Source organism: Neophocaena asiaeorientalis, unplaced genomic scaffold, assembly GCF_003031525.2.
Source record: "Neophocaena asiaeorientalis asiaeorientalis breed wild unplaced genomic scaffold, Neophocaena_asiaeorientalis_V1.1 scaffold171, whole genome shotgun sequence".
Classification (NCBI taxonomy): Eukaryota; Metazoa; Chordata; class Mammalia; order Artiodactyla; family Phocoenidae; genus Neophocaena; species Neophocaena asiaeorientalis.
Window position 1 is genome coordinate 826,996 of NW_020174013.1, and position 16,179 is coordinate 843,174.

The 16,179-nt window shown below is 41.8% G+C and overlaps 1 protein-coding gene across 3 annotated transcripts in view; it reads left to right on the forward strand.

Annotated features, from left to right (window-relative positions):
* CRIM1 (cysteine rich transmembrane BMP regulator 1) overlaps nucleotides 1–16,179 on the forward strand; it is a 210,317-nt gene that overhangs the window by 97,755 nt on the left and 96,383 nt on the right. For all 3 annotated transcript variants that reach the window (XM_024753592.1, XM_024753593.1, XM_024753594.1), the window contains one exon: nucleotides 584–704. In XM_024753592.1, coding sequence (XP_024609360.1) covers nucleotides 584–704 — 121 coding nt within the window. The remainder of the gene's footprint in view (nucleotides 1–583; nucleotides 705–16,179) is intronic.

A 16,179-nucleotide genomic window follows, 5' to 3' on the forward strand; every position in this document is an offset into this window, starting at 1 on the left:
CCCCACCATCCGTCTGTTAGCTTTATAGCATGTGCTAAGTCATCTTTGACTGTTTACTCAACTTCTTTGCCACATTTGTTTTGTAGTCATGTCCCAGCTGTTTCTGGATCTATGGTATTTCTAACATCTTTGTTCTTGTGGCTGCATTTCTAATGTGGTCTGTGAATAGGTCTGGACTGCAGAGATTTCCTCTTCCAAAGTTTCTAACCATGGGTCAGATTTTTTTTAACTGCTTGGTAAATGTTCAAGCCAAGCAAGCCCTTGCCCTTGTTCGTCTCTTGAACTGTTTCATCAGAAATGCCTTGGGCTGATCGTCACCATCCATAGAACCACCACTGGTTTAACTCTCTGTCTTTCTCTGTGTCTGCATCTTAACTCTTCAGTGTCTTGTTCCCTTCTTTTCTTGAACAGAAGATTTGGGTCATATTACAGTTCTCTAACGTTGATGGAAATGAAAATGCCAGTGCTAAGACAGGGTTTCCAGGAAGCAAGGAGACTACAAAAATTTGAAGAGCCAGTTTCATTTGGGGACTGAAAATGCAAGGAAACGTAACGGTGAATGGTGCCTCTGTTTGCCCCCCAGTTTTCAGCGTGGACTGCAGCACTGTGGAGTGTCCCTCCGTTCAGCAGGCCGTGTGCCCCCTGGACAGCTATGAAACTCAAGTCAGACTCACAGCGGATGGTTGCTGCACCCTGCCAACAAGGTCGGTCCGTCATTTGTTTTTTTACGCTTTCTCCTCTGTCCTGTGTGTTAGCATCACGAAAGGCACAGTTTCAGGCATGCCGTTTGTTTTCTCCAAGGGTCAGAGAACCCTAATACCCTCCTGTTTCTATGGAGAAATCACTGAACGGTTACTATGACTTGGTAGTTCCATGTATCGTTCCTGGGGCCAAAGTCAACTGTCCTCAGGTTAAGTCCCTAATCCTTAGAGGCTCCTCAGGTTGGGGTGCCTGTGCACTTTTGCAGGCTGCAAACTAAACAGGCACGTGTGTCCCTCAGTCTGGAGTCGGGGAGACAGCAAGGTATCGATCCATAGTAGGCACGTCATTTTATCCTGTGCAGTGAATCTTACAGGTGTTTAACCATTGCTTCCAATGGGGTGAAACGCTGCATGCATCATAGAATTGCTCCCCAGGGATCCTTGACGTTTGCAATCGCACATCTACCCAGACCTATAACTTGCTGAGGCAACAAGGAGTTTAAATTCCTATAATGCTTTCTGGAGGAACAAGCACATCTCTCTTTGGCTTGATGGGGGAAAAGCTGCTGTCAGTTTAGTCTTAGTAGCCGGACATCCCCTTAACCCTGCAGGGCCAGACTTACTCCAGAACGCAAGGGTCCCCAGGCCCCCCATCCTTGACAGTCTTCATAGCACCACTGTAGAGCTGGTACTTTGTGCTTTGCTTTGGGAAAGACCGTGCTTGGAATCATGGGGTTTACGTTCTATTTCCCCTGCTGAGTGCCCTCCCCTCTTCCCTACCAGGTCCTCCCTTCCATATTTCCCAGGTCACTAAGTCATGATTTTGACTAAGCCATCTCATTTCTTTGAACTTTTGCTTTACATTTAATATCCAGAGTTAACATGGTACCTTCCTTAACCCCATATCTAAGCTCTCTCTCCCTCAGTCCCTGTGCCAGGCACTTAGCATCTGTGTTTGTTGCATGAGTAATTGTGATTAAACAAATGGTTTGCTAAGGTAGGAATGTGTATGGTCTGTAGTTAAGGAAAGTATCAGTCATTTGTCCATGATTGGAGTAGACATCCAGAGTTTGTTCTGATAACTACTTTTTTCTTCTTCCTTCTCTTAAAAAGTGTTAATTCTTTGACATTTACTAGCCATTGTTGTGTCAGAAACCATAGGATTCTCTCAGACATATTTTACAGGACTTGCCCTATCCTTTATAGTGCATCGTAAAACAGGTGCAGAGATTTTTGTGAAGGTAACATACAGTGGCGTAGCACTTTCTTACGACACTGCGTTGTGATAATTTATGTGAAGATGTTTGGAAAGGGTTGAAGTATTGTGCAAACATAAGGTACTACTAATCAGTAAAGGAGGAAATGGAGTATTACTAACAGGGACAGATGTCCCTTCAAGGTCTTCATGAAAAGGAAGGTGGCACATGATATTAGACCACCTAATTAATCAAAACTAAGCCAGTTGTCAATTAACAAGACCTTTAGAGAGCAAGAGGGACACTTCTCAATTCACTTGTTATAAATGTAATGTAGCACCATTTGTAGGTAGGAGGCACAGTAGGCTATTTTTTTCACTTTAAGGGGTCGAAATGGATAGAAGCAACAGGAAGACATACTTAATTTCAATTTAAGGAAGAAAAATTTCTTACAACTAATGATGTACAGTCATGCACTGGGCTGCTTCCTGAGATAAACTGAGCTCCCTGGGGCCGGAGAGACTTCTTTCCGTCTGGATGGCCACCTTCCAGGAATGCTTAGAAGAAATGTTACCTTGGAAAGGAGGTTCAAGTAGAAGCCTTCCGTTTTTATCCCCAAGCTTCCGTGAGTCTGGTAAACATAAACCTTAGGGTGATTATTACGTATTGACCTAATTTTGACTTTGGCATTCAGAACCAAAGGATATTCAGTTAAAGGGCTCTAATGAAGAAATTGGAAGCATGGAGAAGGAAGCCATCCAAAAATCCCAGGGTAAATTATTTGCAGGGAGGGATAAGTTCTCACAGCTCTTTGGTTTCCTGTATTTTAAATAGTCAGTGACCCTTCCTCCCCTGCTGCCCCTTCTCCACATGCATCCTGTGTTCCCACCTGAACTGGATTCCCTCCATCCCCCAAGCTGTCTCGGGCTCTGGGCCTTTGCATTTGCAGTGGGCTCTTCCCTGATTGCCTTCCCCTTCTACAAACTTCTCCTCTTTCAGGACTACATTTCCTTCTCTTTGAAGTGTTTTTCAGTCTTCAGCCCCTAAAGATGACTTAGGTGTCTCTCCTCTGCTCCCTTGTAATCTAATTCCCATGTATCTCTTTTTTTTCCCCCCATGTATCTCTTTATCATAGCCCTTTTCATAATACATGGAAATCATTGATTTTTTTTTTGGTCAGTCTCTCTCTCCTACTCTCTGTGCTTCTCAGGGAAGGGAGTATTTTATAGCCTCTGGTACATAGAACAGGACTTGATATAAAATGGTAACCTACATTTATGAATGAGTGAATGAATGAATGAACAGGCCCACTATTGGCCATGGTGACTTATATGTTGAGGAAGAGAAAAATTATCTTCCTGCCATTAGGTGGTAATACTACTCCTTGTCTCACTATAAAACCCTTGCAGTTTCCCCCCACCCCCCTTCTTTATGGCCAGTTCTCAGTATTGCAGAAATCCTCCACTCCAAGCACTGGGCTCATGTCTCAAAGCATGAGATGTCTTTATCTCTCCATTCTACCTTTTCTAATAGTATTGTTCATCCTGCAGGACTCCCAGTTAAATTCTACTTTATCCACAAGATCTTTGTTCTCAGCCAACACCCGTCTCACTCCCTAGGTACTCCCAACATATCCTGTCCATGTTGCCAATTAATCATATACTTCCTTGCATTGTTATGTAACTGTTAACATGGGTAAAGTCTTGTCTCACCAGCTAAAGGACATTTCTACAGGTCAGGAATTGTGTCTTCTTTCTTTTCCTCTGTGTATGCATTAATTATGAATGAATCAGTAATGCAGAATACACTCAGACTGTGACTTAACCTAGTTGAGCATATGAAATGGGTTCCCACTTGTTAAGGAGGATGACAGACAGGTCATACTTTGATAAGAGAATAAAAACCCAAACAATCACGTGAAAGTGGAAATAAAAAGAAAAGAGCCTAATATGTTGTAATACTGGTAGTATTTTAAGAGAAGAAAACTACCTAACTTTATCCTTGTGTGTGATCCACGTCAAAGGTTTTCTCTTTGAGACCATGATTAGGTATAAAGAAGAGCATTTTAGAATATGCAAAGCCCTGTTATGATGACTTGGCCTTTACCAGCATATTTATAAAGAGCACTGTTAAGAAATTAGAGCCATTTGAGATCAAAACTGATTGTGCGGCGAATTCAGGGGGAAAAGCCCTTTACAGTCAGGACAGAGTAAGGTAAAATATTGGAAACTTTAGCAGTAGAGGTTTACCTTAGGTGGAAGTCACAGCCCCTTTTTTGTAGGACTTATTATACTTGCATAGACTAAAAAAAGGAATTTGTGGACATTCTGCCCTCATCTTAAAGAATAAATCCCTCCCTCCTTCATTACCATCCAAATGGAATTGCCATTCCCAGTGAGACTGTGTCACCCATTAAGGCCCCTGACTGCCCTGTTTGGGTGTAAGTACTTGCTCACTTGGTGAATTTTCTTTTGAGTTGCCTGTTCTCAGTTCATTTATTCATTCAGTTATTCATTCATTCATGGAACATGAGCTGAGCTCTTCCAAGTGATAGATACTCCCCTCCAGATGTCCTTATGGTGCATGGATATCTCTTTCCACTTCCATGCCTGACAAGTACTTGTTCTCCCACCCACCTCTGCCCTTTCTAAGGATATGTTAGTCCTTCTCCCCTTGCTGAGTCTCTGCGTTTTTTTAATGGCCCATCCTTCATTGTCCCCTCTTTCGCTGTCTTTTCTCCTGAACTTCATCCTGTTTAGATATAATTCTTTGTGATATAATTATCATTTTAAAATCTTCCTTCCCTCAACTTGGTTTAGGTGTCCAAGCACTCTGCTAATTCTTTTCATCCTCTTCTCTTCTGTTGGTGCTAGAATATGTTGTGAGGTATATGGCAGCTCATCATACCTTTCAGGAGATAGTGAAAAGGAATGAGGCTTAGTGGCTCTGGGCCTTAAACTGGGCCTGAACCCTGCGTGATGACAAAAAGGAAAAATGGGACTGTCCATGGGGCTCATGACACCTCATGGTCTTTGCAAGACCCTTTGTACATGTGTGCATGCCAGTGCCTCCATGGAAAAGGAAACTTACAAAGAGAAAGTTATGTCAAATGCTTTGATCAAATGATGTCTTTGCAGGGAAGGAAAAACAGGGAAGTCTTTAAGTAACATCTAGGTGGCAGTAACAGTGACAGCTTAAACTTGTACCTTGCTGTTTACAAAGCATTTTTTACTTTTGCTGCCCTCATTTTGTCATCTTTCTGACTCCATGAGAAACTTATGGATATGAAAACAGAGGTTGAGAGAATAAGTGACTTGTGCAAGATCACAAATGTTTTTTGGTACAGGGGACAGAGCAGGTCCAAGTCTTCAGCCCAGGTTCTTTGATTCAAAGCCCTATGCTCTCCAGTGCAGTTTTTTTTTTTTTTTTTTTTTGGTACAATGTTCTGTTGTTGTTTTTAAGTTCAGGAAATATATTAAAGAATATGAATTTATATCTCACCATCATGTTTGTTTATATCAGCATAGTACATATTAACACAATATACCCATGTTTCAGTTACACACTGCTGTGTAACAAGACACCCCCAAAAGTAGTTGCTTAAAACAATGAAGATTTATTATTTCTCATGCCTCAGTGTTTTAACTGGGAGGTTCTTCTGTAGGCAGCTGGTGGGTCATCTGGGGCTAGATGGTCTACGGTGGCATCATTCTCACATATCTGGCTGGAAAGGCCTGTCACCCCCTGTGTGGTCCTTCATCCTGGCTCCTCTATGTGATGGCAGAAGCAAGGGAGGACGCAGCAAAGCCTTAAAAGAGACCAAGAACCTGGAAGTCACACAGCATGACCTCCACTGCATTCTGATAGTGGAAGCAATTCACAGGGAGAGCCTTGGTTCAAAGTGTGGGGCAGTGGATTCCACCTCTTGATGGGAGAAGCTGCAAAGAATGTGTGACTTTTTTTTTTGCGGTACGCGGGCCTCTCACTGTTGTGGCCTCTCCCGTTGCGGAGCACAGGCTCCGGACGCGCAGGCTCAGCGGCCATGGCTCACGGGCCCAGCCGCTCCGTGGCATGTGGGATCTTCCCGGACCGGGGCACGAACCCGCGTCCCCTGCATCGGCAAGTGGACTCTCAACCACTGCGCCACCAGGGAAGCCCTGTGACCATTTTTAATCCACCATAACATACATGTCATCAAAATAGGGGCCTCCTTAGGTTTCGTTTTCTAATGGTCGAAAGTTGGTGGAGTGTTGCAGCTCTGCGACCTTCTTTCCAAAGACTAATGTCCTTCTGGCCCTGGGACTCAGCGCCCTCCTTTCTCTCAGCTGCTCTGTTTCTGCTTCTCCCTTCACTTGCCAGTCAGCAGTTCACCTGGGAGTAGATAAATGATTTAGGAGCCTCTGAGCACCACCTCGACTTTAAGCATCGTTTAGCCAATCATTATTTTTAACTCCTCTCCTTATGGAATGTTGTGACTATCTAGTTAATCTTGGTTTTCTCTCATCACACAACAGGGAATGCCATTTTTGGATGCCATAAGATCTGCCTGATAAAACCAGGTCAATTTTTAAAACAAACAGAAAAAAACCCCAAACTTTCAAAGATGTACATAGTGATTCCCTTGGTAATGGTTGATTCTGGAATGGATAGTTGTCTGAGAGAAATATACCCACCAGGTGTGGTTGGAGGGTAGATCCAGCCTGCGCTGTACCTCTGTGCATCCCATGTCCTCCTGTGTCGGCCAGCTTAGACTGTTTATTAAGAAGAAAGCTCCCAGATCATGTTTTATTTTGTTTTTTCTCTGCACTCCTCACCCTTTGCTATCCCCGATGTATGTGCTGCATTTTACAGAGTTTTCCCTTTGCCTCTGTAATTTTTCACCAGGCTTTTTAGATACAGGTTCACAGGGGAGAAATTAACTAGTTAAAAATCTAAAAAGTAATACCTTTGCTGTATTCCTTTTTACCGTAAGTCAAATGAGTGTTTCAATATCCTTATGCCTTTTGCTTTGTTATGTAACTGTTCTTATGTTTTTATTAAGAAGATGAATGAATATAATATGTTATTGACAGTCACCCATTCTAAATTTACTTTAATGAGATTTGTCCCCAACTTTTTGTTCGGAACCATTCTGTTTTCAATTTCTGTCTCTAAATATCCATTCCTTAATAGTTATTTAGAAAAATCCAATCCAGTTATTTTGAGGTGGAAATAAATTAAGTCAGTGTTTATAATGTTGAGAAACTTAAAATAGGGTTTCTCCTGGGTTGTGTACAGTGTATCCAGCCAGGTTCCCAAGCTCTCTCCTGTCCGCAGCCTCTCTCTGACTAAAGGGTCCGATTCTTCCAGAACCTATATCCAGAACATTTATCTCTCTTGCTTTCTGAGACTATACTGAAAATCCTCTTTTATTTTTAAATCAAGATTTGGAAGCATTTTTAACTTTTTCTTCTTAGTCCAAAGTAATTAAAAATTTTAGATTATCTGTAGGCTAAAATGTTGACTGTTATGTGACTTTGGTTTTCCCGAAAACGTTCAATAGAATGTCTTGAGCACATTAGATTCTGAGTGCAGTTCCAGTGAAAATGTAGCTGAACCTGAATCCCAGCGCGGCCCCACCCACAGGAGGCAGATTGTGTGGCTGTCCCGTTTCAGGAAGGGTCCTGCCCGCTGAGTGGCAGAGCCAGGCTTTGTGAGCACAAATCACCAGCTAGCACCGTACTGCTGTGGTCCTGAGCTCACTCCCCAAAGCCCCTCTCCGGCCCCACCACTCAGGGGACCTAACATTCCATGTCATACACTTGCTTTTACAGTGTAGTGTGTGGGCAAATGTGTACATGTGAGTAGACCGTTCAGCAGCTAAAGAATACTCCTTCACACGTCACCTGGTGCTATGCAGAAAAAGCTGTGCCTGGATAACTGAGTTCTAGAATCCAGGTCCACTTCCGCATGAATCTGGACAAGCCTCACAACATCTGGGTCTGTTTTCTTACCTGAGAGAGAAGGAGGGGAGGAGGGATTTGATGATCTCAAAAGCAGCTTCTACTTAAATTTAAATTTTTGACTTTTCCCAAACCCTTTAGAGAGGGGAAAAAAAAGAAACACCCCGATCTGCTGGTGATAGGAGACTCCTGAGAAAGAAATGAGAAGGGAAATTTTAGAAAATCCCAGAACTCAGAAGATAATGGGAGAGATATATGGTTTTTATCATGAAGGGGATAAAGTCCAAAGGAAGTCATAAAAGAATTACGGTTACTTTTTCTTTTTTTTCCATTTTCTTTTAAAAAAAATAGGAAAGGCAAAGTGAAATAATAGTAATAATTTTTTCTTAGACTAATAATTTAAACCAGGATGCTCAGAACTGGTTGAATTGTGAAAACTGAGTGGTAATCCAACAAAATAGATTGCCTGTTGGTTAATGGCTAGTTGATTATTGCTAGTTAGTTGTTTTTTTTTTTTTAATATCTGTAAATAGATAGCCCCTTATATAGCAGGAGCAGAGACTGTCTGGCCAAAGGCTGAATCCATAAAATAAGGACTTACTGTGTTAAACTGCTCTCTCATAGAATGTGGATATCTCTGCCTGTCCGCCTGCCTTTCTGGGTACGTTGTGGGGAGCGTGCTGGGTGTGGCATCCTCGTACCCCTGCATGCTCACCACCATGAACTCCCATCAGCCTGTGCATGGCTGCTGGCTGGCTCCCACACCAGTATTTGTACCTGTCTTTCCCCAGCTATTGCTACCCCACTTCCCTTAAGGTAAAGTCTGTCTTTGTCTCTCTTCCCTGTCACTCCTCTTTATGCAGCGTCTCCATATTTTTATTGCAGTTTTCTTTATTTCACACTAACTTGTATATACACACAGAGAGCATTATATTATATTTATATTATATTTGTGGAAGAGGTTTGGATTCTGTTCCTAACTTTATGATTACACCATTTCTTTCTATGTCTCTTAAAATAAAAAATGGTCTACTGAGTTAAGTTCCCTTTTCTTTGTTTGAGCCTCAGTTTTATTTCTGTCTTGTAAGACATTGACCTTAGAAGACAATTTCTCACTCATACTGTGTCATATTATAACAGCTGCAAACACTGTAATTCCAGGAAAGGAAACAAGAAAAAAGGAAGGATGCCTAACCCTATTGTATCAGAAAGATACATCAGATATACAGCCCATGACCAGAACGAAGGTCATGAATTTTTTTTCCTTTACCACAACATCTAGATAGTCATAACTCTGCTGCTTCAGGTTGAAAATCTAGGATGCTTAAGTTCCCATTCCTCCATCCTGATTTCTCTGTGCTCTCAAGAAAATTTGTCTTGTTGGTACTGTATTGTATTACAATAATAGAGTCTTAGCAGATTGCTGCACGATGTTTCTTGTGACTGGATGTAGATATTTAGAAAAGAAGCTTTCCGGGGTTTCAGAATTTATAGCCTGAAATTGACTCATCCCCGCTGAAGCCAACAGAATGGAATCTTTGGCAGGTTGTCTTTTCCTTTCAGAAGCGCTTGAGTTACAGCAAAATTAATCTAACCACGGGACTTCCCTCGTGGCGCAGTGGTTAAGAATCTGCCTGCCAATGCAGGGGACACAGGTTCGAGCCCTGGTCCAGGAAGATCCCACATGCTGCAGAGCAACTGAGCTCGTGCGCCACAACTACTGAGCCTGCGCTCTAGAGCCTGTGAGCCACAACTACTGAACCCGTGTGCCACAACTACTGAAGCCCACGCACCTAGAGCCCGTGCTCCGCAACAAGACAAGCCACCGCAATGAGAAGCCTGCGCACCGCAACAAAGAGTAGCCCCTGCTCACCGCAACTGAGAAAGCCGGCGCGCAGCAACAAAGACCCAACACAACCAAAAAAAATTAATTAATTAAAAAAAAATTAATCTAACCACAAAGCTACAGTGAGTGAAAACAAGGTGCAGATTTGGAAATGCTCAGTTAAATGGCCAAGACTCATTGAGAACCTCATGGAAGACAGAGAACACTGGGCTTGGTGGTAATGAATAAGATAGGGACAAGGCTTGAAGGAACTCATTACCTTACAAATATTACCTCCACCAGTCTCAGAAAAGTCGCAGCCCTTTGGAAGGAAATAAGAAGGGAACACACACACACACACACACACACACACACACACACACACAGAATCACTGATGATCATTTTTCATATCCCTCCATATTTGCCTGTAGTTTCAAAGCTTGGAATCTACAGGTATGATCTTACAGAGAAGTCCCATTGTATCCCTCTGCTCCATTAACATCTCTCCGCCTTTGAGTAATAGTCTTGGAGGGACAGTGTCAAGACTTTGCTGCTACACTTACACTTGGGTGATTCAGCTTTCCAGAGCTCCCCAGTCAAGTCTTGACTCCAGAGCCTCAGCCTATCATTCTGCTGGTTGATGCCTTTAGGAGGGTGTTGAGGGGCCAGAGGGTGGGCAGGAGGATTACACGAGGGTCAGGAACACGGAGGACAAGACTGTCATCACAGGGCACATCAGCCCAACCAGACACAGATGTCAAAGCCAGAAACTTCCTGCATGTGGCTCAGAAAAGGCAGGTTCCTTTTCAAAGCTCAGGGAGCCCCCCCTTAGTTCTTTGAGATGGTGTTAAGTTCTTTAGACCATCAAATTACAGTTATTGTAGATCCCTGTGCTCTTAACAGTGTGCTAGGTAATTAAGTTGCGTGTATCATGCTTATGGAAACTAACCAGTGGAAATTATCCCTGAATATTCATTTTCAAAAGTACTTTATCAAATTAAGAATCTTGTAATGAATTATCATGTCCATCTGTTCCCAAGACCTTGTCTTGAAGAAGACGGCACTTAATAACAGTTTTGGGGGCTTTTTGATAAGATTAATCTTTTAGTAGACAAATATCTCTAATTCAGTTCACTTTTTGGTTGTTCCCTTTAATTTGAATAATTATCCAGCTGCTTTTGGGGAATAAATAAAATTAAGTTACCCAATATGTAAAATATGGATTAGCATAGCACAGATTTAAAACATTCCTGACTCTTGACATGCTGTCATGGTAGCATTCTCTCTGTTTCTAAACACATGCAGAAAAATTTGGAAATATATTTGAAGCCCTTCTTTCTCAACTAAGAAAAGAACATCTATTCTGTTGCCCTCTGTCACAGTAATTTTTGGCCCAAAAGAGCAAGTCAACTCATGACGAAAAAAGCCAGAGTCTATATTAAACTCCGATGTTTTTAAAACAAAATAATTGTAGGAATTCCATGTTATTATTGGACTTATCCCCAGAATGAAGAAAATATGCTTTCCTAGAAGTAAAGCCCTTGCCCATTGGAGATGAACTATCTCCCTAGTAGAGAGTTTAATTTGTCAATAATTCACTTCAGATGTGGAAGCCCTGCACTTCCTATACTAGTGCCTTATGTCTTTGGTGGTTCACCATGCATTAGACCAGTGTCTAGTCTTAGTTTATATTTGTTTCAGTCCTGAAACAAAGCTCAGGGCTCTCACTCAGAGGCTTTCAGTTTGATCTGAGTGAGCCTGGCCATCACCAGATGATAAAGACATGGCCTTCTGACTCTCGCTCAAAGAGAGTAACTCAGCTGAATTCCGTAAGACTTTCGATTAAGTTGGAAAGCCGAATGCACAGCCTGGATAATATTGAACCTCAGAGGGCTTTCCCCACCCACCCTCATTTGAAATCATCATCATCATGACACAGCTGAACGGGAGAACAGCTCCAGACAGTTCTGCAAAAAAGCAAATCTAACATATTCAAATCCTACCTCTTCTGGAAATGCCAGAAGCAACCCCAAATTTGGTGTACTATATTTTACTCTTCATCTGCACCTTTACATGGGATGTAAGTGATAAGACTCACTACTGTGTGGACACAGAGTGCAGAGGGTTCAAGGTTATATTTGCCCAGCAGATGTTTAACTGCTTGACTGCAACCCTGAAGGTGGAGGCAGCTGGTTTCTCTTGGACTTGATGCTCAGTCTGTTGTGAATGTATCACACAGACAAGTGCATTTTAAATGAACCTTTCCTGATTTTACCTTTGTTTGTATGTCATGACTCTTACGATAAGATGATGGAGTACTCTGATCTCCATAACTAGATCATGGATTCTTGAAGACTCTTATGACACTTCCTAAGACATTAGATTGTGTACTTTTTTGAGGACAAGGTTGCACCTTGTAAGTCTCAATCTCATCATTGCCTACCACAGTATATGCTTTTGGTTAAATTTATAGATAGTTAAGCTGTGGCAAGTCCTAGCATCAGAATCCCACAGTGTTTTTAGTCTGTGTGGAGAACAAATATTCGAGTGTTTATCATGCGCTGGATGTTATTGCTAACCTTGTAGGAATAAGATGTAGACACTGATGTCAAGGAGCTTACCATCTAAAGGAAAGGCATATACATGCCACATCTTCTTTATCCATTCATCTGTCGATGGACACTTAGGTTGCTTCCATGTCCTGGCTATTGTAAATAGAGCTGCAGTGAGCATTGTGATACATGACTCTTTGAATTATGGTTTTCTCAGTGTATACGCCCAGTAGTGGGATTGCTGGGTCGTATGGTAGTTCTATTTTTAGTTTTTTAAGGAACCTCCATACTGTTCTCCATAGTGGCTGTATCAATTTACATTCCCACCAACAGTGCAAGAGGGTTCCCTTTTCTCCACACCCTCTCCAGCATTTATTGTTTCTAGATTTTTTGATGATGGCCATTCTGACCATGTGAAGTGATACCTCATAGTTGTTTTGATTTGCATTTCTCTAATGATTACTGATGTTGAGCATCCGTTCATGTGTTTGTTGGCAATCTGTATATCTTCTTTGGAGAAAGAAGATGTGGCACATATATACAATGGAATGTTACTCAGCCATAAAAAGAAACAAAATTGTGTTATTTGTAATGAGGTGGATGGACCTAGAGTCTGCCATACAGAGTGAAGTAAGTCGGAAAGAGAAAAACAAATACTGTATGCTAACACATATATATGGAATCTTAAAAAAATAAATGGTTATGAAGAATCTAGGGGCAGGACAGGAATAAAGACACAGACGTAGAGAATGGATTTGAGGACACTGGGAGGGGAAGGGTAAGCTATGACGAAGTGAGAGAGTGGCATGGACTTATATATACTACCAAATGTAAAATAGATAGCTAGTGGGAAGCAGCCTCATAGATCAGCTCGGTTCTTTGTGACCACCTAGAAGGGTGGGATAGGGAGGGTGGGAGGGAGACACAAGAGGGAGGAGATATGGGGATATATGTATATGTATAGCTGATTCACTTTGTTATAAAGCAGAAACTAACACACCATTGTAAAGCAATTATACTCCAATAAAGATGTCAAAATTCATAAATAAATAAAGGAAAGGCAAACATGTAGAAAACAATGCAATTTAGAGGGCTACGTGCTTTAGAGATAGAAGTGTGCAAAAAACAGTAAGCTCACAGAGCAAAGAGATCCTATTTGGAAAACTGTTGGATTTGACTTTTGAGCTCAGTCTTTAAGAATGAGTCAGAGTTCACCAGATGGAGAAAGAGGAAAGGGCATTCTAGGCTATTGTGGTCATTGATTTTTAAACTTTTAATGTGTCTTGCAACTTAAAACATTACCACTAGAAAAGGGAACCCTCTTGCACCGTTGGTGGGAATGTAAATTGATACAGCCACTATGGAGAACAATATGGAGTTTCCTTAAGAAACTAAAAATAGAACTACCATACAACCCAGCAATCCCACTACTGGGCATATACCTTGAGAAAACCATACTTCAGAAAGAGTCATGTACCACAATGTTCGTTGCAGCACTATTTACAATAACCAGGACACGGAAGCAACCTAAGTGTCCACCGATAGATGAATGGATAAAGAAGATGTGGCACATATATACAATGGAATATTACTCAGCCATAAAAAGAAACAAAATTGAGTTATTTGTAGTGAGGTGGATGGACATAGAGTCTGTCATACAGAGTGAAGTCAGTCAGAAAGAGAAAAACAAATACCGTATGCTGACACATATATGGAATCTAAAAAAAAAAAAAAAAAAGGTTCTGAAGAAACTAGGAGCAGGACAGGAATAAAGATGCAGGCATAGACAATGAACTTGAGGACACGGGGAGGGGGAAGGGTAAGTTGGGACAAAGTGAGAGAGTGGCATGGACATACATACACTACCAAATGTAAAAGAAATAGCTAGTGGGAAGCAGCCACATAGCACAGGGAGATCAGCTCGGTGCTTTGTGACCACCTAGAGGGGTGCGATAGGGAGGGTGGGAGGGAGACGCAAGAGGGATGGGATATGGGGATACATGTATACGTATAGCTGACTCACTTTGTTATACAGCAGAAACTTAACATTTTAAAGCAATTATACTCCAATAAAGATGTTTTTAAAAAAAAAGTCAACTACACTTCAGTAAAAAAAGAAAAGAAAAAGGAAAAAATATTACCACTAATCCTGCCTATCTTTATGATTCAAGAAAAATGGAATTCATGGCAGTGTTGGGTTTTTTTCGTAGATAATCATCCCTTGGCAAGACTCCATCACTTGTTCAAGATATTTATTACTTTCTTATTGCTTTCAATTAAAGGTACTTCTTAGTATGGTATGCAAGGCCCCTTGTTAACCAGCTCTGTCCTATCTCACTAGCCATGTCTCCTGCAAGTTCCCCCACAGTATCCTCCAGTCCCAAATCCCAGCACAGCATATGCTCCTGGTGGCTGAACCATTTGCTCCAACCTAAAACACTATATTCTTTTTCGCCCTGTAGATGTGAGTAGGTTCTTTCCTCTTCCTGGAATGTCTTTCCCTCCATCCCCACTTCCCCTTGTTTGATGGACACTTCCCATCTGTGCCCACTCACACTCCCTTACTCACACATATACACACAGCATCAACTCTTAGTGCCTCTAGTTGGCAGAATGATCCTTAGGGATGAATGGAGGTCTTTGGACAGGTGAGGGACTCCAGTGTTGAAGAGGTGGAATAGCTACTGCTGAGTGTGTACCTTTTTTTTTTTTTTCTCTCCACCAGTCATCAACAACTTGGGTATTTGCAGTTGGCAGCCTTTGGGCTGAATTTGACCCCAAGACATGTTTTCTTTGATTTGCCTTTTTTTTTTTTTTTTTGGCATCTTTAAATTAGTCATCAGCATTTAAAACCTGCGATGCTTGACTTAAAACTCTGGCTTCTCTTGAGCAGTTGAAAGTTATAGCAACACTGTACGTTTCTGCATGGAGTGAGTAGTGAAGCCCCTTCAGAGGGCACAGACCCTCTAGAGTTGTCTGCAGCATCCCACTTCCCTTTGAATGAAGACAGGTTTGCCATCTCTGGGTGTAACTGACTTGGGATTGGTGTTGAGAGACAAGATATGGATGGAGGTTAAAGGGGCAGGAAATTTAGAAGTATCATGAAGGTGGTGACTCAGGTAAAACGCCATGGGTTTGGGCTGTATTGTTAAGGAGTTACCATCAGGATGAGGCCCACGCTAAGAAGAAAAGGGAGAGATTTGGGAGTAGATGTCTCCGGGAGGTTGAAGGGTTGGTGCAGTGGGAGCTTGGGCCTGAGAGACCTGGAAGGAAGGATGAACCGTTGTGCTCAGCGACTAGGAAATATGGAAACTAAAAAAAAAAAAAAAAAAGGTTCTGAAGAAACTAGGAGCAGGACAGGAATAAAGATGCAGGCATAGACAATGAACTTGAGGACACGGGGAGGGGGAAGGGTAAGTTGGGACAAAGTGAGAGAGTGGCATGGACATACATACACTACCAAATGTAAAAGAAATAGCTAGTGGGAAGCAGCCACATAGCACAGGGAGATCAGCTCGGTGCTTTGTGACCACCTAGAGGGGTGCGATAGGGAGGGTGGGAGGGAGACGCAAGAGGGATGGGATATGGGGATACATGTATACGTATAGCTGACTCACTTTGTTATACAGCAGAAACTTAACATTTTAAAGCAATTATACTCCAATAAAGATGTTTTTAAAAAAAAAGTCAACTACACTTCAGTAAAAAAAGAAAAGAAAAAGGAAAAAATATTACCACTAATCCTGCCTATCTTTATGATTCAAGAAAAATGGAATTCATGGCAGTGTTGGGTTTTTTTCGTAGATAATCATCCCTTGGCAAGACTCCATCACTTGTTCAAGATATTTATTACTTTCTTATTGCTTTCAATTAAAGGTACTTCTTAGTATGGTATGCAAGGCCCCTTGTTAACCAGCTCTGTCCTATCTCACTAGCCATGTCTCCTGCAAGTTCCCCCACAG